This window comes from Etheostoma spectabile, chromosome 18 (assembly GCF_008692095.1).
Source record: "Etheostoma spectabile isolate EspeVRDwgs_2016 chromosome 18, UIUC_Espe_1.0, whole genome shotgun sequence".
In the NCBI taxonomy this organism is placed as follows: domain Eukaryota; kingdom Metazoa; phylum Chordata; class Actinopteri; order Perciformes; family Percidae; genus Etheostoma; species Etheostoma spectabile.
Window position 1 is genome coordinate 16,564,678 of NC_045750.1, and position 23,996 is coordinate 16,588,673.

Genomic DNA, 23,996 nt, shown 5'->3' on the forward strand with positions numbered 1-23,996 from the left:
GGCTGCCCCAATACTCATTTTGATCGAGGGGTAGGGCCGAGCCGAAGGAGTGTACAGCTCTATAAACCTAGGGAGGACGCAAGTTCAATTCAATTCAATTTATATAGCGCTAAATCACAACAATAGTTATCTCTTGAGATTTCCATAAAGAGCAGGTCTAGACCGTACTCTGGGAACTTATTTACAGAAACCCAACAATTCCCACCAAAAGCAAGCACTAGGCCATAGTGGCAAGAAGGAAAAACTTCCTTTAAGAGGCAGAAACCTTGAGCAGAACCATGGCTTAGGGTGGGCGGTTATCTGCCTCGACCGGTTGGGGGTGAGAGAGAGAGAGAGAGAGAGAGAGAGAGTTGACTTGTAAACAAGGGGTAGCTATGTACATTGCGTAACAAGCCACAATGGCTGCCAGATTGACCACAGAGACCCATAAGTGTAAGTATTTTCATCTTGAATAATTGATTTAAAAATTACGACAATCTTGTTTGTTCTCTATACAGTTCTGTACATATATACACTTGCAACCCATGTTCTTAATTGAAACTTTTTCTTTTAAATCACTAGCTTGCTATGCTAACACTAATCGCTAACCGACCACAGCAAACAGTCCCACATTTCTCTGCCTTGAATGGACTCCATGCATGTCTACAGTTTTAACCATTAGCAGATAATTTTGTTTGATATCAGTGCACAACACTACTTGCTTTGGAGACATCGATACGTGCTTTACATATACCGTCCTGTATCACACAGGGACGCAGGAGGACACCCGGCAGCTGATCCACTTTTGGGCTGAAAACGAGCAGAAGTTTCTTAAAATCATGTTGTAGCCATTCATTATTTTATTGGTACTGAATTATTGTAATCATTTGTAATTAATTCCTGTTCATGCACTTAAGTAAATTGTTATGAATATCAGGATAGCTGTAGTTTACTTGTTTGTTTTTGGTCTTGTGTGTCTAGGGGCTAGGGGTAAGGGGTAGGGGTAAGATGGAGAAATGGAATCCAGCCAAAAGGTCCACTAGTTCCTGTTACACAACAGTACTAGGTTTTCCGAACAGGCCTAAAATATTAAAAGACATGCTGTGCGACTTCACACACGGGCCTCTCTGCATGAATGGGGAACTAACCTTTACTCATCTAAAAGGCACCAGCATGCACACAGGAAACCGGTCATGGACACAAATTACTCCCATGTAGAGATCTTAACAACCACAATGTCTACTGGTGAACGTTCAATGAACTGATTAATAAACTGCTGCCAGAGGCAAATACTTTGTACATATTCTATGTCAATGCATCACAGGCCAACCAATGCAAAGGCATGTGGCTACCGGTATGTTCTATTACGGGGCTACAATAACTGCGTGATTTTAAACATTGGGAGGCCGTTTTAACACCGACGCAAGTCACAATGTAACACTAACATCTCCCCTATACTGGCACATATTATTCAGCTGCATGTTAGTTGTTAAGTGTTGTTAAGTGTACACGGCCACATTGGTTTCTGGAAAAGGATTGATTGCAAAGAAATTAATATATGAACAAACACTTATTCAGAGGTACTCTTGGCATTGAGCTAGAGTGAGTGTCTGTTTCCCATGCTCAGCATTTGCTGTGGGTCCCAGCTTCACGCTAGTCGGGTTAGACTGTAACTCAGGGCCTACAGGAGATTCAGCAACAACAGGCAGAGCATTTGCACTTTTCAACTTACGTGTGTCAACTGACACAACATATTCATACACAATACAGTACTGATGCGCACGCTGATAACAAGCTCAACCTCACTTCCTATGACATCAGCAGTCTTGATGGGGGATGGGAGACTCAAAACTAGCACTCCTCACTCTTTTGCCCTCCCTCCCTGACTGAAGCAAAGCAATGCATGTCTTGGCAAAACCCTTCCTCATTGACATACAAACACAACCCGCCGCTTCCTCTTCCAAAAACACTCATGCAACATACACTAGGGAAGATAAATGCTAAAAGTCTCTTGCACTAACTTTTAGAAAAGTCGTCTGTCACAAATATTTTCTTTCTACAAAATCCAAATGAGCAGCTGCAGTTTTTTTGTTTTGTTTTTAAATGGCAACAACATTCTTGCCTATCCCCCCTTGAAACACACAAACACAAAACAGCAGAGGAGTCAAATTTCCTATTCTCACCTCTAAAATGCATGAGGGCCACAGGCTGGAAAGGCCCATTGGAGCTCGGTGCATCCAGAACCATCCCGCTGGCAGTTCTAGTGCATGCCAACATCAGTGAGCTGAGACAGGAGACAGGGGAGAAGAGGGCAGCCCAGGCTAAGGCGAGGAGCCAGCCTCCATTTTAGCACGAACACTCTGAGCAGAAAATGAAGCTCCCCTGCTGCTGGAGGGAACCAGCTAGTTAGTGATGTCATCCCCCAATGCAGCTGCCTGGTTGGCTGGCTGCGATCACATGGGCGGGCTGTCAGTATAAATAAACATGAGTGAACGGGATTGGCTGGTGGGCTGAGGGGGAAGGGTTGGGACTGTTACTGTGATTGGATCGAAAGCAGCTACATCTATCAAGAGTTTTAAAGCACAAACTACAGCTCTGCTGATCAGTTTAGCCCATTCTTTAATTCAAATGCCAGAATAAGGCCATTAACTTCACATTCCTTTCAGGGGTTTCCTATCAATATAATGCATATTTTAAATTCTTCTCAATGTCCGGCATATATTGCAAAATTGACAATCAAGTTGACCCTGACTCGACTTATGCTCAGAACCCATTCTGTTTTGGGCTCCATCTAAGTCAAGTCATTGCCAAATCAATGTAAGCATCAATACTAACTGAATGACTTTTCTCAGATCTAATGATTGTAGTTGGGCCCCAGTGGACTTTGTGGTATTTATTTATTATCTGCTCTAGTTTTTCTAAAGTTTTAGACACAGATATGGTAATAATAATAATGGTCCAAAATGTAGTGAAATTGCATAGTTTCTTTAATTGAAAAACAAAATTTTCTTGAGAAAGGACACTAAAACACCACGCCAAATACGTGCACCTGAGTCTTCTACAACCCTAGAGAAAACGCTGCACATATCGGCTATTTGGAATACCTTGAAATTGACCAGCGCCTGACCCACCTCTCAACCTGGGTCATGAAGCTGTGTCGATCAACGCGGGTTACTCTTTCAAACACAAAGTCAACCCTGGTTCAACTGTGTTTAAGCCCTTTTATGTAAGGGGTATAACACTTTTTGCCAGATAAAAAGCCCTTTTTATGTGTGTCTTGTCTTTGTGTGCATGTGTGTAAGTGGTTGCATGACAGATGGCCCTCCAGGAGCACAGCTTGAGCCCAGGTGTACAGAGAAACAGGAAGGCAGGAAGTCTCAATGCGAGCAACACAGGATGTGCATGTGCAGAGAGCAGCACTCTCTGTCTCGGCAGCTCTGTGGACAAAACCCTGCACTTTAAAGCTGTGCAGGAAAAGGGCAAATCTACAGTGATGCAGACAGCTGAACACACTGAAATCATTCTCACGAACTAAGTGCAATTAAACGCGTCCTTCAAATGCACAATCCTACTTCGCCATATCAGACATTGCTCTCTAAAATCCCTTAACCTTTACACCAGATTAGGTTGAAAGGGTGAGTCATATAGTGTGCATCCCCTGCATACCCGTCATTAAATAAAAAATCTCAATGCGTACCGTTTGTCATCATGCTGCAAGGATCGTGGGCATACAGTACAATAAAACTCTTTAACACGTCATCACTGGGTGCTAGATGAGACTTTTGGACACCACACTACTGCACTAAGTGCAACCTGCACAATTGGTTTATTTACATTTAGTATACACCTTAGCATATTATTAAAGCAGTTGCACATTTTTGTTTTCTCATCCTGTACATATTCAAATATCTGTTCTTTTATTTTATTCATATTATAATGTCATGTATATTGTATGTATGTATATTTTTCCTAGTATTTCATTTATATTTATATTCTGTGCTTTGTGACTGATTTTGCTGCTTTAACACCGGAATTTTCAATTTTTCTTGGGATCAATAAACATCTATCTTTCTATCTATCTATCTATCTATGCACACAGACACACATCACATTTTAAAAAGAGGCACTCCAGAAAAATAGCAAATGAGAGAAATTACCGAAAAAGTAATATCCTGTGCAATCTGACTTTGCTCATTCCTGCGAGGATTAGCATTATATAATCGTATCTGTACAAAGGAAGACAGTCCACACACACATTTTCTATGTAAAATGTGAAGCTTGGGTATAGCATGCTAACCTGTATGTTTCCCTTCTGTCAAATGTCAGTTTACACATCTCAACACATTTAAAATGAGTTTGAGCATTAATTTTGATTGTCAAGATTATATAAGGTGACATACAAACTTAATTATTAACATGCACGCCTAGTTTACACATAATATGGTGTCACAGTTCCTCCCTATGGGTATGTACTTCTGCTTTGGAAAGGCAGGAGGTGTTGGGGTGGTTCACGTTGAGATGTCGCATTTGGCTCTAGCAGCTGACTACTATGGTTTGTTTTCATCTGCTTAGTATAGGCTCTCATCATCAGTTGAGCAGTGTTTTTTTAGTGTTATAGTATGTTTGACTGCAGAATAAAAGTTCCTCCTTTCTCTGAGACGGCTGCAGCTTGATTTTGTGCAACTGGATGATCCTGACTCGAGATCCCACTTGTGTATTTGTGCTGCTCTTTTAACTAAGGATCATCAGAGAGGGGGTAACATAAGCAAACATTTGATTTGACAAAAGATTATGTAAGGGCTGGTGCTTGCAGGGAGAACATCCATGCTTGTTAACTCTAGCTAAGAGCTTACTCTTAAGAAGAAAAAAATATAACCCAAGATCGTTGATTTCGCTGCGTTTTTCTCCCTAATTAAACTCTGCCAGGTTTCTGGTTTGACTCTTGTACACTGGCTGCAAACTGTAATGTCAGCCATCTAATGTTTAATGTCAGAAACCACCTTGAATGTCTTAAACTATGCTACATTGTAAAAAATAAATTAATAAGATTCAAAACAAAAAAAAGGATATTTTGTGTATATATATATATATATATATATATATATATATATATATACACATACATGTACATGTACATACATAAACACACAAACACACACAGACACACACACGTATATAGTGATTGATTTAGCAGTTTAACAGAACTAATGTCATAATAGTCATGGGACAACCTCCCATCAGAACATCTGTTCTAGCCAAGACAACGCTAAACACACTTGCTTGTTAAAAAATACTCTCCAAACGCTCCTTTGGCACATGCATTCATGAGCTTGAGCATTTTGCCACGTCTTCGCTATTTCTGGCAGTGGCAAGAGAGTGAACTTTTGAGGCATCATGAGTCTGGTCCTGGATGGGATGGAGAGTGTGCTTGCTTGTGTTCTAAATTCAGCATTAATAGCAGGAGGTCGGCCTATAATACACAGTTGAGTAGTTCATTTACAAATCGGCTGATCTTCAATGTCACGGTTTTCTTTAATAAACGCTTAGGGCTCAAATCTATTTGGAGAAACCGACCTATCAACACAGCTGAGGCCACTCTAACAGTAGCTGAACTTCATGTTCCCCTAAAGCAGTTTTCAATCATAGAAACACAGCTGTTATTAGTATCCTAAATCAATTCTTATTCATCTGCTTACCCTTATTCTTTTGAAAAGGGATCTGTTCAAATTAGAACAGCCATGTTCATTATGGCTGCTCTGTATTACTTTCACAAAAAGACTGAAAATATGAAGGGATAAACCCTAAAGATTCTCAACTGCAATATAGGCTTTTGGTACCATTTTGGGACAATGGCAATCACAAATGTTGTGCGTGCTAAGTGCGAACACCTGTGGCTGCATGACTTTAAGCTGAATACGCTCAATCGAAATCTCCATGAAAAATACTGCCACTAGAACTGTGTTACTTAACTTACGAATATTTCAAGGATTCTCCTTAAAATAACTGAGCAAGACAGCAGAGTCATATTTTTTAACCACCGGTTTACAGCTAGTAGGTTGTGTGTTTTTTTTATGTGAGATGATTAACCAGGGAAGTCTCTCTCATGGGGTGTGGGAGTCTTTTCCGGTACCACCTGCAGGAGTGACAGAGGAAACCCTTCCCTGAAACTTGCCTTGCTCTTTTGCATCCTGCTTTAAGAATCTGTCTGTTATATTAAAAAATGTATCGACATTCAGTGTCACTTCAAACTTGATTTCCCTGCCAGATACTAAAACTTTAGTTTCTAAGTTTTACCCTTGCGGTTAGAAACAAATAAGACAATAACTTGCATAAAAATAAACAAGTGTTAAAAAAAAAATAACTTTATAAAGACGAGATTAACACTGAGCATTCTTGTTTAATAGGTTTGACTGTGCTAACATGCAATACTAACACATGTCGGCAACACATAAGCAAACTATGGTAAACTGGCGGTGTAAAGCAAACAATAGTACACTCTCTTTCAATAATAAGTGATGTAACTTCTTTAGTAACTGCTGTTACGTGGGGATTGTTTCATTTAGCATTCAAATGAAATCCACAGTAGAAACTATATTTTCATCTCTCTCCTTGGTAGAGAACGTGACTGGAAGAGGACAACGGCAGTTAAAATATATTTTCTTCCAAAACATACTGTAGATGGACAAAAATGCCTTTATATGCAAAAACACTAAAAAAAACACTGAAACATTGAAATGTTTGTTTCAGTTAACCAACATTATAGTAAATCAAATGTTTGATACTCTAACCAGCAGATGGCGACAAACCCTACGAGACAGATGCTTCCCACAGGAAAGTGCCTGATTTAAAAATGTAATTAAAAACACATACAGAGGCAACAACTGTTGTTGATCTGTGCTTTTTGGCAAGTATGTTGAAACGAGACCACAACGAAATAAACAGGCACCTTTAGTGCATTAATCTCCTGTATACAAGCTACAGTAAACGTTTATTATTTCTTGATTTTTTTTGGTACTTTGGTAGGGCCTTATAAACAAGTTCACAATATCAGGTCTTCAACAGGAAGCATTTTAACTGTCATTCTTCCGAATACAAATGCTGGGAAAGTTCAAATGTACTCTAGAGTCCCAACATGCATACTTGGGTTTGAGGCGAGTGAATGGGAAAGGCCTGCTTCTGGTCAGGGTTTTTAGTCACGCCTCAACCTTGTGTCTCTGTAGGACAGGCTCTCGGACATGTGTTTCCAGCAGGAGGTGGTGAACATAACTGGAATGAAAACAGGCCAAGCGAGGAGCCTGTTTGGACAGGACTAAGTGATAACATCGACCGAGCCACTGTGGGATAATGTTTTGCAGAATGTTATCAAAGCTCCCACTGGGGTGTGGGAAGTAAGCAACCTTTATAAGAAAATAAGTTATGCTCAATAGTTTTTTGACACAGTACAAGGGTGATGGCGAACCATGATAAAGATACAGGTCTATTTCATGTTCGAATCAACTCCATTGTGTGTCCATTAATTCTAAACTTATACATAAGACTGAATGGTGAACAAATGGCACACAATAACACAACAGCTGCTGTCACCTTAAGTCACGGACAGCAACTCTACTTTGTCCTATTAGCCAAGTCTCTACAGAGAGAAATACCATTTGTAACTTCTCTCTGAAGAGGGATGCCGTCTTTGCTCTAGTGTTTTAAGTAGGGTTTCGAACTTAAAGAGCGAGGAAGAAAAACAAAAACAACTGGTCTTTTCTGAAGAATGAATAAAGTCAAATTAAGGCCTTTATTTTTAGTGACTAACAAAATATTTTCTGTCTTGATAATTCTCAGACATTAGAAATTTGTATTTTGCACTGATGATAAACTTTTTATGGAATCCCACAGAGTGACTGACTCTTATTATTACTATCATCTAAAAAACATCTGTTTCTTAAACAGGTTTGTGTGCACACGTACTAAATAACCTATAATGCATTCATAGCCGTTTGTTTTCAGTACGCCAGGTTATATAATATATTGTGCTGATAGAAGGTAGCGGGCAACATTGTTCTGTGTATTCATGCATGCATACACAGAAACATGAATAGATAGTGTGCCCAGAGGCCCAACGGCAGTGCCCACTCCTCGCTTTTCCATCTGGTGTTATGCTGGCACTGAGTTTAGACTTTAAAGTAAACGTCATTATACATCTGCAAAAAAACTGCCAATTTCTCTTCTACTAGCGGGGGAAGAGAAAAGAAATAGAGGTATGCTTGCCAGACATTGCTGGTCACTGGCAACATCCTGAAACACAAGGATCATGGAATTACAGCTTTATCTCTGGATTACTACTAAATATAGACTCTTGGGTCAAATCCAGCGCAAAGTCTATGCCATGTACGTCCTCTGTTTGTTTCCATGTATTGCTTAATGTTGTGCTCAGCTGGATATTACAGTGAGGACGATGCAGCAGAGGATGTTCGTAGATGTTTAAATAACTGAGTGCTTATGAGTATGCATGTCTGTAAAGATTACAGGGATTTCTTAACCAACCTGCCGAGGAAAATTCTGCCCTATGTATGGCTTCTGGGTGATTTCTTGAGTCTTGAATTGAGGATTCAAAACGTTTTAAAGCTATTATTTTTGCCCACAAAAAGGCAAATTGCCTACAATTACACAACCAAGTGCAAAACCGTAGCAGTCTGGCCTTAATGCGCTTGTGTGTGTATACATGTAACCAGTCCAAAACCTAAAGCACTAGGTAGTGATCGCACCAGTATGTACCTTTGAATGCAGGCAGTTTCTGCAGCTCCCTGTTGTTGCTCAAGCTGAAACGGGAGGAGCTTTGCCTCTTGTCCTTTTTGACAGGTGTCTGGGAACCTGGCTGCTTCCCCTTTAGCAGCTGAGTGGTGGGAGGAACATTATTGCTAGCCTTCCTGTTAGAGCTCTGCTGAAACAAGAGAATAACCCACATTAGTGACACTGAGGTAACATGTGGTGCACAGAGTGTGAAAGAGAATGCAAGTACCTCTTTAGGAATCTGATAAAACTGTGTGACTGCCATGCACTAGATGGGACATTTTAATTATATACTGTATGTCACTATTTACTTTACAAGGTAACGGCTTGCATTATCTAACTACGGTCATAAACCACACTTTACCCAAGTACAGATTCTCCCTCTCGTACACACACATATACATATATGTGATATATATCACATATATGTCATATACATATATGTGATAGATATATATATATATATATACGCACACACACACACACACACACACACACGTACATATTCATACACAATGTATATTCAGATTCAGATTCAGAAATACTTTATTAATCCCCAAAGGGAAACTCTGTGTCACAGTAGCACCAGTAGTAAGATATGGGGATGCCTCAATGTTAAGTGCAAAAAAACAAACCATTTGGGCTTTTTATCCACTCATTAACCCAAACAGCTGCATCTCAGGAGACTTAAAAACATACACACACAGGGGATAGCAGGGCTGGATATAATCCTGATTTGTGATCAACTGAATGTGGCAGGTTTCTCACAGCTGGTCCCACCTGCCTGCTGGGATCCATTCATTAACACACACCTGATGGCACAGAGCTTACTTCACCAGCTGTGTCGGACTGAGTCTCAGGGGAATTATTGAATTCAGTTAAGACCCAGCTAAAGTTGGTTGCAGTGTGCAGCACTACAAGACTGGAGCTTAAGAGCTTGGCCACTACCAAGCTGTCTAGTAAAGTGAGAAATAAAGCTGAGCTGGCCTGGCACTGCCACAAACTAGATTACATATTCATGTAATACAAAAATAGGAATTAAAGTATTCTACATGTAGCCTAAATTCATTAAGCCAAAGTAGAAAACATCTGTCATCTACGATTTTTCCAATGTAATGCTTTGAGCCTCCTCGCAGATATTATTGTGAACAGGACAGGAAATGAAGCCTTGAAGGCGGGGGTGGGGGGGGTAACAGCTTGCAGTGCAGCAATTTAAATTTGACACATGGTTGGGGCAGTGGTAGAGCTGCAGCATGGCTGCTGACACACAAGAGCAATCCTGCTTGCTGTTATTGTTTGCTATAATTACCCAGTGAGAAACAGCTAGGAGGCTGGAACCACAGTTGGGGGGGAAAAGAAGGTTGACAGTGGGGGAAGAGATATCTAATAGGGGTGGGGAAATAATTGATTCTTAGATGCATCGTGATTCTCTCTGGAACGATTTGATGCTCGATGCAGATAAGTTAATAATCGATTTAAAAAATATATATACATTACCGGTCAAACATTTGGGATCACTTAGAAATTTCCATACCACTCCATTATAGACAGAATACCAGCTGATCTGAGTGGGTGGATGATCTTTAATCCAATATCTACAATACCCATTATCAGCAACCAGTCCTCCAATGTTCCAAAGGCTCATTCTGTTTACTAATCTGATATCATTTTAAAAAACTAACTAGAAAAACATTCGAGAACCCTTTTGCAATTATGTAAGCACATGATAAAATCTGAAAACTGCTGGCCTGGTTAAAAAAACAATGCAACTGATTTTAGCTGGTATTCTGTCTATAATGGAGTGCAATGCAAATTTCTAAGTGACCCCAAACTTTTGACCGGTAGTGTGTATATATATATATATATATATATATATATATATATATATATATATACAAATCAGAAACAGAGAGACTGAAAGGGGATGGGATAATGGACAACTTAAAATTTAAGCAAGAGTGCAGGGAAAAAAAAGAAAAAATGGCCAAATGGAAGAAAAAAATGTAAATGTTGGATATACTCACATGATCTAATAAGACATACATAAAATAATTAGGCAAAACACATAAAGGCTGTTCATCTATTTTATCTCATTACATCTGACCACCTCATGATTCATGTTCTAAGAGGCCAATTCTCCACCTTTAAACATGACTGAGCTTCTGACATGGAAGATTACTGTGAGAAGGTGACTTTCCCAAGCATGTTTAAGGCTTAATCATGGAATGACTACACAATAAAAACCTCTGTAGATAAAACATTTCATTAAAACTTGTGTCTGACAAATACTGTATATGTCAAAATCTAAGCTTTGTCTAGCTTCTTTGTCTAGGAAGCGATTAGCAAACTAAGTAGCAAACTCAGATTTATATGTATATTATTAAAAATCATGAATTGAAATGTACATAAAAAATATGTTGCATCAAGATGCATCAATAATCGGTTTAGAATCAAATTGTTGGCCTCTGAATCTAATCGTGAAGTGCCAAGAGATTCCCACCCCTAATATCAAAATTCTTTGTAACTAATTGGCATTTTTTGGGCAATACATTAAAGTGACATTTGCAGTAAAAATGTTCCCAGTCTTGGGTGGCTGGTTAGCTCATCTGGTAGAGCGGACGCCCATGTGCAGAGGCTCAGTCCTTGATGCAGTGGCTCAGGGTTCACGTCTGACCTGTGGCCATTTGCTGCATGTCTTCCCCCTCTCTCCCTCCTTTACTGTCTACAGCTGTCCTGTCTCTTAAAAAAAGCCACAAAAAAATTAAAAAAAAATCCCAGTCTTAAATGGGTTTTTAAATAGGGAGCAGAACACTTCTTTAAGCCTCATAGTATGCATTTTATTATTACTGTAAAACAAAGTGGACTGTGTATTACAGCAACCTTTTAATATTAGCAGGTGGCCAACAGCCATCACAATATGAATATTGAATGTCTAGTAAAGAGGAGGACCAGGTTTTCCTGCACAAACAGATGTCAGCTGTCATACCAGCCCTAAAAAGAGTGCATCAAGGTTTTTTCCTTCCTGTGAAAAGAAAAACGTCCAGTTCTTGGCAGAAAGAAAGAAGGTGAGATCTCTCCATAATGGTTCACTGATGTTTATATATAGTGATTGCAGAGGTCATGAAATAAGTCTGACTTGACCACTTTTGTTTGTTGAATTTGTTAACAGACGCATTTAATCTTGGAAAAATCCTGATAATAGTGTTTGAAACTGTACTGTGCACCTGGTCCCAAAACATTTTACATACGTGGCAATGCAGTGCAATAATGTGACGCAATGATTCACACCAGATGCCAACACAATGCAGTTTAACTGTTTGTAATGTGGGCTAAAAGCACCCCTTTGGTTTTTCCAGATGTGACCCATCCAGATGCAAGCAAAAAAATGTAAATTTGTTTGTTTGTTTCATTGTAAATCTTGACTGGTTACCTAGATTGGTGCATAAGCTTTTGATACGAGAAGAGTCGACTCACTTCTGTTTTTATCTTTGAGGCCCCAGTCCTGTAAAGTGTTGTCCTTTTCATTTTGACTTCAAGATTACCAGTCCTTTTTGTACGAAATGTAGACACTTTATCTTGTAATATTGAGAAAATAACTCAGAATTTTGAAAAAAGATCTCGTAATTATGCGTTCCTATCTCGTAATTATGAGAACAGATCTCGTTATTATGAGATAATCTGAAATACCTGGAAGGCGGCATATCTAGTTGTCAGTAGGCCACGGCTCAGTGATCAACTGTACCACCAAGAGGTAACATTAAATTCAGATGGGTTAAGTTAGCTAGTTAGTGATACTTCTAATGTAACGATATAGTATTAGATAATGGACATGACGTTGCAGAAACACTAAAATGTCCAACAGATCAGAATGGGCTTTCCACTGGAACAACCGCAAAGTCCTGAGGTGCCTGCACAAAGACAAATTGATGACAATCCCATCTATAATACTTAAAGATATTAGCATCTCCCAATGTCTCAAACTCAAACCAAAATAAAAACGGATTAAACTAAACAGGTAAGACATATGCCTATTTCTTTCCAAGGCATCAGTTAGCCTGAAAGCTTCACACAACAAACCTGTTTTCTGTTGTGAATATGCATTCATCTCATAATTACGAGATCTTTTCTCAAAATAATGAGTTACATGTGAATGTAATATGCTTCCGTATTTAATTGCCTTTTATTAGATTTTACTTTCTGCATTAAACACTGATTTATTTCATAGCCAATAGACATAAGTGTCTGACACACAGACACTTAGAGAGGTTGAAACTGGACACTATTGGTAATTATGTAAATACTGTGTCATAACATTCCTTTAACTATGTAAATACCGTACATATCCACACTCTTTATATTTCTTTATTTATATTTCTACTCTGATAGTTATACGATTTGTGCAACTGTAACACAGAGTTTCCCTTCGAGGATCAATAAAGTATTTCTGATTCTGATTCTGAGAAAAGTATGACAAGGGCTTTTTAGCTTCCTTTGAACTATACTGATTGCCTCACGTTGTGATGTGTCATATAAAAGTAATGACAATAAGATCCAAATAGGTGACACATACAATACAATACAAAGGACAGCAATGCACTCTGATAATGCAGGGGTTGAGCTTTGTGTCAAATATAATGCAGTCCATTTTCAACCTGTTAACATTATATCAGTATCCTGACTTCCACAAAGAGTTGAAGTTGAAGTGTCCTGAGTTAACTTAACGTTACCTCGTGCTCTGAATTCTCTTGTCCTCCACTCTTTCCCACTTTACCAGACTTAGATGACTCCTGAAAGAAAAAGTATAAGTACTTAAGTCAACAGCAAATACGTAGGTTGACAACATCAGTAAGCAGTCTATCAGTGAATGCCGTCTTCCAAAAAACCCTATCTAAATATAGCATGCCTGCCACCTAGTCTCCCACTCATGTTTGGATACACTGGCAAGTCTGCTGCTACTTAACGTTAGCTGACGTTACGTTAGAGTTAATAGCATTCACACGACCCCGGCTTTTAGCTTTTCTCTAACCCCAACACGCGCCCGCGCGCACAAACACACGTCTCACTATCTTTGTAGGGACCCGTCATTGACATAATCCTTACCCTAACCTTAACCATCACAACTAAATGCCTAACCATAACCCTTACCCTCAACCTCACCTCAACCTACACCTACACACACACACACACACACACACACACACACACACACACACACACACACACACAAGCATAAATGCAATAAAGGTATAATTTCTCACCTCTGTATAACGGGTCTTTATTTAAATAAGGCAGCACAAACGCTAGTGCTAACATGTTGGCAAAAAGGGGGTTAGCTGGTGCTGTTTGCAGGTCTGCTAACGTTAACGTATATTATTATGTGACACAGCGCTGAAAGCTAACGTTATTTTAACTGTCTTGTTATAAGGCCGGTTTATCGATAATTAACACTGAAAAGCAGCTCATGCGAACTTTATTTCCAACTCACCTTGTCTTTTTTCGTTTTATTCGGCATTGTATAACCGTAGCCGCCCTTGCTCCCCTCTCGGATACTCCACAACCAAAACCCTTGACAACTCTCAGGGCACTAAACTGAAAGGCGGTTCAGCCTGTGTTCGCCCTGTGATTGGCTGCTGTCTGTCAGCTGACTCCAACCTCTGGATCGTCTGGATCGTCAGGATGACACGCAAGATATGTAGGGCACATATACCGTAGGCTATATTACAGCGTCTATGGAAGGGCTGGAGCTACCTATCGGTGACAGCTAGGCTATTACAACACATGAGACAGCAGGTTTAATCCTCATCATGTTCTCATCGATGCATCCATGACTTGCACAAAACGTACTGTACAGGCCCTATCTTTTTGTCACTTTCAGATCCCCATAGTTCCAATATTTTTTTTTTAGTTAAGTTATATTTTGTAAATACTCAATGTATATCTCCCAATTTAAATTACTGTTGTAAACAAATGCAATTATTAAACTTAATTTTCATTACTTTCTTTTTCCAGCAAAAATACAAACATCCCTATGCCACACAATTTGAACAGCTTGGTAGAGCCTTCATCGAATGCAGCAGCTGGCATCCTTGGCGTTGTATTACTGCCACCTATTGGAATTGTACTGTGTCTTACACCTCCCTAAATTGCATTCATCAATTCCAATTTTCTTTTTGCCTGTAATAGAGCATTTTCACTGAGCACATTTTTATGTCATGACAGAGTAGGGAAACGTTGCGACAGGTGTAAATAATCAAAAACAATTCCTCAAGTGTGCATGCTGGTTTACTGTGGGACTTAGCAGAGCCATCAGTAAGGGATTTGTAACACTTCGGCTTTTCCTACTATGAAAAGCCAAAATATATGCTGTCCTTGAAAGAATAATATTCTACTCATTAGGAATTTCTTATCTTTATTCAGTTCACATTTTTGTCAAGATCCATGTCATTATGGCTAGTCTGAAAGAAATGTATCATAATTGTATCAGAATATGTTCATCAACCACCGGTCATGTCCTTGAATATGCTTGTGCAATCCTGTCTGGCCAATTGTCGCGTCAACCTTGAGGAACTTAAATTTAAAATAAAAATGTTACAAGAAACCAGTCATTGCACTGCAAGTATCCCCAGCCTGTTCATTTGATGTGACAGCTTGAGGAAATGCATTTATTTTAGCACCCAGTATCTGTTTATATTATAAATTGCGATGCACATTTCACTCAACTGTGCTTTAAACTAAGATTATATTGATTTAATTAGCTGTAGCTTCTTTTACCTTCATGCCCCTCCATCAGGATGAACCTGTCTAGTCTTGCCAGACCTATCTCCACAGAGCGGTGGAGGATGAAACAAACACGACTTGTTAACATGGGAAATCTTTATTTGTGTCCCACCCATTTCAAATAACAGCATTAATTTGATATATTTACAGTTAAATTAAGAAAACACAAAGTACATTGGAATGTAAATAAATACAAAAATAATTGCATTGATGAAACTTAAGTTAGAAAATGTGACAACTTAAAAAAAAAAAAAAAAAAGCAATGAATCTGAACTCCAGGTCATGTCAATGTAAGGGGAAATAAATTCAATTTGGTCAAAAGGAAGGCGAGGGGAGGGCCACCCCAGGCTCATTTACAACATTAAATTTAAGTTTTATGTAACACTACTTTTGAACACTAACAGGCCAGAGAAACAGGCCTAGTCCACCTCCTCCATCCTGGATGTGTCATCATCGTCCCCTTCTAGAGGGGGCATTTCCTCAGTGGGAGCCGAGGTGACTTCCTCTGGTGTCAGATCATCTTCATCAATGCCTAAAACAGGAAGGAAGCAAATTATGTGTTGGTAAAGCCCGGTTATTGTTTATTTTAAATCATTTTATTGGCAGTCCTGTAAACGTACAGTATGTCACTGCAATAATTTATCACATTAATGTTGTAAAAGCTTTACATTGCGTCAATAAACACGGCTACATACCAAGACCCAGCTTGATCATTCTGTAGATGCGGTTGGAGTGGGTCTGGGGGTCCTCCAAGGTAAAACCTGAAGAGAGCAGGGCAGTCTCAAAGAGCAGGATGACCAGATCCTTCACAGACTTGTCATTCTTATCAGCCTCTGCCTTCTGCCTCAGGGTCTCCACGATGGGGTGTTCAGGGTTGATCTCAAGGTGCTTTTTAGCAGCCATGTAGCCCATGGTGGAGTTGTCCCTCAGAGCCTGGGCCTTCATGATCCTCTCCATGTTGGCCGTCCAGCCATAAGTGCTGGTGACAATGCAGCAGGGGGACGAGACCAGGCGGTTGGAGACTGTAACCTGTGGAGGGAAACAGTAATTAACACAATGTTCTGCCTTAACTCCACAACAGTGGATTATACACAACATTCTGTACACAACACCTCATGGATGGTTTTAAAGCTGTTTATTGTATTAATCTTCTCACCTTTTCCACCTTCTTCTCCAAGATATCCTTCATTATCTTGCACAAGTTCTCAAACTGAGCCTTCTTCTCTTCCTGCTTCTTCTTCTCTTCCTCATCCTCCGGCAGCTCCAGGCCTTCCTTGGTCACTGAAACCAGGTTTTTCCCCTCAAACTCCTTCAGCTGCTGGACACAGTACTCATCGATGGGCTCGATCATATAGATCACCTCTAGGCCGGCTTTGCGAAGGCGCTCCACGAAGGCAGAGTTCGCCACCTGGTCTTTGGTCTCACCTGAAACACATGGCAATGTTTTCACACATTTATGTAATGTCACATTAATTAACTCAGTTCACCTCATTTTAAAAAACCCTTTTACACATACACACAAACAGTTTATGGATGAAGAGCATCCTCACCAGTGATGTAGTAGATGTGTTTCTGGTTGTCCTTCATACGTGTAACATAGTCCTTCAGGGACACCAGCTCATCTCCAGAAGCCGAGGTGTAGTACCTCAGCAGCTCAGACAGCCTCTTTTTGTTTTGAGAATCCTCGTGGATGCCAAGCTGAAAGACGGATAAAACTAAACGTCATTCAATTGATCAATTTATTAATTGAATTCATTTAATTCTGGTAAACATAGCATCACACTAACTATAATCACTGATATGTTTTCAATGTACTAGCTAGGGTTGCTAACTAGGGTGCCTCTATTTAAACGGAAGATGGCAGTAAGGAGCACCATCAAGACTGAAAGCAGCTTATCATTAGGACAGTAAGGCTAAAGGATCAGACAGATGGCTCCTGTGTCAAAGGTCAGAGGAACAAACAGTAAAACTTAACTCCTGTACATTCCAGAGACTCTTGTTAAGCTTTGCAAATTCAACAAACATCAGCTCTGTTCTGCTCAAATTCAGATTACATTTGACAGGATTTGTGATGATTCTAACAAAGTATCAAACCCTGGCACAAGGGTTTAACTGCCAAACATTTAAATGTGACAAGATTAAGAACACTCGCAGCTTGCACGGTGCAAAGTGAGGACAATAACCTTGATGTTCTTGGAGAACTGCTCGTAGTACTTCTTGTAGTTGTCCTTGTCCTCGGCAAGTTCAGTGAAGAGTTCCAGGCACTTCTTGACCAGGTTTTTGCGGATGACTTTCAGGATCTTGCTCTGCTGCAGCATCTCTCTGGAGATGTTCAAGGGCAGATCCTCAGAGTCCACCACACCCCTGATGAAATCTGTTACGTGGAATAAAGAAAACTCAGTCAGCACTGTATTTAAATTTCTAAAATTGATATAATTGTTTTAGGAACTTATTGTACATGCGAGTAATTCCATATTTGGCTGAACACTCACTGAGATACTCTGGGATGAGCTCATCGCAGTTGTCCATGATGAAGACCCTGCGCACGTACAGCTTGATGTTGTTCTTCTTCTTCTTGTTCTCAAAGAGGTCGAAGGGAGCGCGACGAGGCACAAAGAGCAGTGCGCGGAATTCCAGCTGACCTTCTACTGAAAAGTGCTGTGAGAAAAAGAAAAGTTGATTAAGTCAGTTTAAGGGTCAGTTTTCATATTACTTCTATTAAAATATGTCCGTATGAACAGAAAATCATTAGGAGACCTACCTTGACAGCCAGGTGGTCTTCCCAATCGTTGGTGAGACTCTTATAGAACTCTCCATACTCCTCATTAGTGATGTCGTCAGGGTTACGGGTCCACAAGGGTTTGGTCTTGTTCAGCTCTTCCTGGTCAATGTACTTCTCCTTGATCTTCTTCTTCTTCTTCTTCTTGTCTGAACACTTGTCGTGGTCGTGCTCATCATCGGACCCAATGTCCTCAATCTCAGGCTTGTCCTCGTCCTTTTCCTCTTCTTCATCCTCCTTCTCTTTCTCCTTCTCCTTCTCCTTCTCCTCCTCCTCCGCCTCATCATCACTCACCTCCTTGTCACGCTCTTTCTCCACCTGAATAAAAATAACTCAGTCACTGGCCATGTTTTTTGGAAAACTATACTAAACCAGGTTAATTTATGTGAATTCATTGATTAAAACAACCTAAATGAGCACTTACAAAGAGCGTGATGGGATAGCCAATAAACTGTGAGTGCTTTTTAACAATCTCTTTGATTCTTCGCTCCTCAATGTATTCCATCTGGTCTTCTTTCAAGTGCAGGATCACCTTGGTGCCACGCCCCAAGGGCTCAGCTATATGGGGAAAGGATGGGTGAATGCAAGTTACAGACAAGGCGCCAACTCCTATAGGTACCCCCATATCAATAAAACTAAATTGTTAAATAGCAACAAAGTAACAGCATTTACACTACTTACAGTTGTCCACTTTAACTGTGAATGAGCCTCCAGCAGAGGATTCCCAGGCGTACTGCTCGTCATCATTGTGCTTGGTTAAGACTGTCACCTTCTCGGCCACGAGGTAGGCAGAGTAGAAACCCACACCAAACTGACCGATCATGGAGATGTCGGCTCCAGCCTGCAGAGCCTCCATGAAAGCCTTGGTGCCAGACTTGGCGATCGTGCCCAGATTGTTGATCAGATCAGCCTTGGTCATGCCGATACCTGTATCAATAATGGTCAGGGTGCGTTCCTCTTTGTTGGGAATTATTTCGATTTTGAGATCCTTGCCATTATCTAGCTTGGCGGGGTCAGTGAGACTCTCGTAGCGGATTTTGTCCAGGGCCTGGGGGGGGGGCATTAATGAACAGTTATGAAAAAAATGTAAATATATCCCTTTTAAATTCTTCAGGATATGTCAATTCCTTGATTATCAGCATATTAATGTGTTATAGCCACAGCGTAAAACATTACCTGAAATTAAAACAATCTTAATAAAAAAATTTGACACATTAAGGAAGGAGATTAAGTAAACAGCTTTAGACTTAATACTACAACAAACTTACATCTGATGAGTTGGAGATAAGCTCTCTAAGGAAGATCTCTTTGTTGGAATAGAAAGTGTTGATGATCAAGGACATCAGCTGAGCGATCTCAGCCTGGAATGCAAAGGTCTCAGCCTCCTCCTCCATTGGTTGGTCGTGTGATTCAGGCATCTAAGCAAAGGAGACAAATGAACATGCATTTATCATGGATTACACGTGCACACACAAAATAAATTGTATGTCCTATCAGCTAGCACCATTTGTTTCCCAAAAGCACAGTGTACAAAAACCTGCATTTATTAGATTAGACATTAAATGCATTGCCACAAGGAGTAATGCTGGACACTTTTTAAAAGACTTAAGTCAGATCCAGGAGTTTGACTTGTTCTCATCTATATTCAGCAGTTGTGCAGACATGCTATGGACCTGTGCGCTCATGTTCATTGGTCTGTGGATCGGCTGCAGCACAGTGAGTCACTGCGCTGTTATACCTACAGTACAAACACTGCCTATCACCCTCGGCTGCACTTACAATATAACACCACCACAATTGCCAGTCTCAATAATTACCTTAAAGGTGAGTCGATACCTCTTACACAATCTCAGTATGTATTACATTATTATTGACAATCACCTGTCAGTGCCATTATCAAAACACTGACCAAATAATCAGTTGAGCTAAAAATCCGTTTTTCGAAGTAATGGTTAGGTATGCGTCAGTTAAGATAGGTTATGTATATGCATCACTTGTGCAGGCAGGTGGTGTTACAGACTGCCCAGCTCTGCTCAGTGCTCCGCCTGCCTATAATCCTTCCTTGGCAAATGAGAAATCCACCTGACTCTGCCTTTATGCAAGTTACATAATACATTTTTTTTTCTGCAAATACAATAAAAAGTATGTGGAGTACCATGAGAGTTGATTGTAGTCAGCTTTTAAAAAAAAATTTAAAAAATCCCCAAACAAATCTAGGTTGTCTCAAACTGCTTGTTTGATTAGGTTCCACAATCCAGACCTCAATAGAAAGATAAAACAGTGTTTAATTACTGTTAATACACACGTAGAGAGATCAAGAAAGTTTGATTTCAAGCGATGCTATCCTCTCCAACTGCAAATGGTTATTTATTGGTTGATCAGAGAGGAGCGCGTGGCTAGGATTACATTTTAGCATCAGTAAAAATGACGCCATCTGCCGGTGTCACAGGCGAACTGCAAGTTTCTAGAAAGTACCAAGATGGGAACAGAACTCTCTAGCAGTTTCCATAGGAATCGAAACCTCATCTTAACCGTCCTATAGGAGCTTCTGTGAATGACCGCCCTGTACTTCACTGAGCGTGCACTGAAATCACTGTGGTGGCATGGCATCTGTGAATCTGCTCAGAATGTCTAATTTACGTTCATTAAATTGTGCTCTATTATTCCTGCCTAACAAGTGCACCAAGAATGAATCATGTGGTCCCTGTGGCTGCTGTCACCTAGAGCGATGCAGGTAGTGTGTGCCAAGACAGTTGCTAAGATAATGTTAGGGGGAAAAAAAGTTTTCACGTGTGCAAATAACGCTGACAGGCCAGCGAACTACGTCGTCACTATCGTTACCGTTACAATGTTTAAAAACTAATTAACGTTACAGGCCCATGGATAGAGTAGCCTATTGTCATAAGCTGATTATAACACGATATGCATCTACCCTAGACATGTCATCCAGACATGCCAGATTGTTTCAACATTATTGTAATGTTATCAAATACCAATGTTAGCTTCAAATTAAATAACTAGGTTAGCTAACTGTTAAAGTGAGCTGTAACGTTTGCTTCATACCAACTAAGCTAACATTAGCTAACATTAAGCATGAATGTCAAAGTGTTTAATATTAGCTATATTTTATCAATTGGCAACTCGTTGTAATTTTATCATTATATAAGAAATATTTCATTATTTTACCTTGACCCTCAGTGCACGGAAAACTCCGCTGTGAATCGTATGGAAGTCGTTTCAGTCGTCGGCAGCTCGACTAATGAGATATCACAGGTTAACGATAGCTGTGCAGCTTTTATATCCTTTCCGAGCGTTCGAGAAATCCAGACCTGAGCTTCCAGAACCGTCTGGAATCTTCCTCGCTACAGCTCGGTTGTGGCCGTTGAAAGGCTCAGTGGGCTGTCAGTCATTATGTGTGTACAGGCCTCCGTCCATATTTGGCTGGAGTAGGCGGGACTAAGGGGGGGGGGAATGAATCATGCCAGAGTGCTAGAATGAATAGTGTTCACTGAAAATTCCGGAACATCGAATAGAATAAAATAAAAGAAGTTAATAATGAGAGTAACTTCACCTGTATTATCTTACATAAATGATATCCCTTTTCAACTAATGTAGGAACCAAATAAAGTGACTAATTTCAGCGTGCAATAGATTCAGTAAATAAGCAAGATTGCAGGTCTTAATTCTGAATGCTTTTTATTACAAACTTGAATGCATTTCATAAAAAATGTAATAGTTACAAAAAGAGACATAAGTCAAATTCCTAGGGACTTTATATTACTCTTAATGGTTGTCAGTAGTTGTATAAGCAGCTGATACAATGTAGACTAAGCCACACTGTGGCCCACATTCATTCCATTAATTAACTTGTATTGAATAGTTAATACTGTTTCAGAAATGAGAGTTTTGTTAGAGTGACATGTCTAAGAAAGCAATATAATTACAAAATAATCATTAAGAAAGCAGGAAAGACTTGTCTAAGTATTTTAGTCAACTTCCTCCATTCTTGATGTGTCATCATCTCCTTCCAAGACTGGCATATCTTCATCAGCGGGCTGAATGATGTCCTCAACTGCTGAATCATCATCATCAATGCCTGTGAAAGAAAATGTATTCATTAGCAACCAACGCCACTTATCAATGTAGCCTATTATTGGCTAATAAGTCCTGTAATGTCAGTTGTCATGAAGGAGAAACTTACCAAGACCCAGCTTGATCATTCTGTAGATGCGATTGGCATGTGTCTGTGGGTCCTCCAGTGTGAATCCTGAAGACAGCAGGGCAGTCTCGAACAGGAGGATGACCAGGTCCTTAACGGCCTTATCGTTCTTGTCAGCTTCTGCCTTCACTCTCAAGGTCTCAATGATTGGATGCAGAGGGTTGATCTCAAGGTGCTTCTTAGCTGTCATGTAACCCATAGTGGAGTTATCTCTCAGGGCCTGAGACTTCATGATCCTCTCCATGTTGGCTGTCCAGCCGTAGGTGCTGGTGACGATGCAGCAGGGGGACGAGACCAGGCGGTTGGAGACTGAGACCTGTCAATCATGAAATGTATTAGTGTCATGATCAAACAAACAAAAAAACACCCATATATTAGCACAATTGTTCTGCAAGATTTGAATGGATTAGACCATTTTTCTGCCAGTTCCTTTACCTTTTCAATCTTCTTGTCGAGGATGTCCTTCATGATCTTGCAAAGGTTTTCAAATTTATTTTTGAGCTCCTCCTGCTTCTTCAGCTCTTCCTCATCCTCCGGCAGTTCCAGGCCTTCCTTGGTCACTGAAACCAGGTTCTTGCCATCGTACTCCTTCAGCTGCTGGACACAGTACTCATCGATGGGCTCGATCATATAGATCACCTCTAGGCCGGCTTTGCGAAGGCGCTCCACGAAGGCAGAGTTCGCCACCTGGTCTTTGGTCTCACCTGTGAAAGTTGATGTAAAGTCATTGAATTAATACCCTTATTACTAAATACCTTTTTAGCAAAATTATAAAAAGTGATGTTTAATAGCCAACCTGTGATGTAGTAGATGTGTTTCTGGTTCTCCTTCATGCGTCCCACATAGTCTTTCAGGGACACCATCTCATCTCCAGAGGATGAAGTGTAGTAGCGCAGCAGCTCAGACAGCTTCTTCCTGTTCTGAGAGTCTTCATGGATGCCAAGCTACAACAAGAAATTATGTCATGGATGTTATGTTAGGAATTATTTCACCTCAAACGTGAAATTTAGATTTTCTTTCTAAAGAGTTTGAGTTGAAGACCTACCTTGATATTCTTGGAGAACTGCTCGTAGCACTTTTTGTAGTTGTCCTTGTCCTCGGCGAGTTCGGTGAAGAGATCCAGGCACTTCTTGACCAGGTTTTTGCGGATGACTTTCAGGATCTTGCTCTGCTGCAGCATCTCTCTGGAGATGTTCAGGGGCAGATCCTCAGAGTCCACCACACCCTTGATGAAATCTGAAAAGAGAAGAAAAAGACTGCTTAGCCTTCCAAAGCCAGACAAACAATACAATAATCTTCCTGACAATTGCAACTAATGAGAGTTACAAGGCATGTTTTTCAAGCCATTAATATCTTAGAAAGATCAAACTAAGAAACTGTATGTGAGTGATTAGTAATATGGTAGTGTTACTCACTGAGGTACTCAGGGATGAGCTCATCGCAGTTGTCCATGATGAAGACCCT

At 40.1% G+C, this 23,996-nt stretch overlaps 2 protein-coding genes across 7 annotated transcripts in view; both read right to left on the reverse strand.

Moving 5' to 3' along the window:
* Positions 1–14,370, reverse strand: part of ppp2r5cb (protein phosphatase 2, regulatory subunit B', gamma b) — a 30,160-nt gene extending 15,790 nt beyond the window's left edge. The window contains exons 1-3 of one of the 3 annotated variants that reach the window (XM_032543696.1): positions 14,243–14,370; positions 13,485–13,544; positions 8,743–8,905 (exon numbers count right to left, since the gene is read on the reverse strand). In XM_032543696.1, coding sequence (XP_032399587.1) covers positions 8,743–8,905; positions 13,485–13,544; positions 14,243–14,269 — 250 coding nt within the window. In that variant the 5' untranslated portion in view covers positions 14,270–14,370. Of the gene's footprint in view, positions 1–2,162; positions 2,411–8,742; positions 8,909–13,484; positions 13,545–14,242 lie in introns of those variants that run through there. The other 2 variants (XM_032543695.1, XM_032543697.1) reach the window with 2 other exon arrangements.
* A 1,344-nt stretch (positions 14,371–15,714) lies between these two features.
* The window catches only part of hsp90aa1.2 (heat shock protein 90, alpha (cytosolic), class A member 1, tandem duplicate 2), an 11,488-nt gene continuing 3,206 nt past the window's right edge, over positions 15,715–23,996 (reverse strand). The window contains exons 1-11 of one of the 4 annotated variants that reach the window (XM_032543698.1): positions 21,500–21,749; positions 19,582–19,731; positions 18,995–19,361; positions 18,738–18,871; positions 18,296–18,631; positions 18,027–18,192; positions 17,718–17,908; positions 17,085–17,232; positions 16,691–16,959; positions 16,230–16,563; positions 15,717–16,066 (exon numbers count right to left, since the gene is read on the reverse strand). In XM_032543698.1, coding sequence (XP_032399589.1) covers positions 15,954–16,066; positions 16,230–16,563; positions 16,691–16,959; positions 17,085–17,232; positions 17,718–17,908; positions 18,027–18,192; positions 18,296–18,631; positions 18,738–18,871; positions 18,995–19,361; positions 19,582–19,731 — 2,208 coding nt within the window. In that variant the 5' untranslated portion in view covers positions 21,500–21,749 and the 3' untranslated portion in view covers positions 15,717–15,953. Of the gene's footprint in view, positions 16,067–16,229; positions 16,564–16,690; positions 16,960–17,084; positions 17,233–17,717; positions 17,909–18,026; positions 18,193–18,295; positions 18,632–18,737; positions 18,872–18,994; positions 19,362–19,581; positions 19,732–21,499; positions 21,750–23,996 lie in introns of those variants that run through there. The other 3 variants (XM_032543700.1, XM_032543699.1, XM_032543701.1) reach the window with 3 other exon arrangements.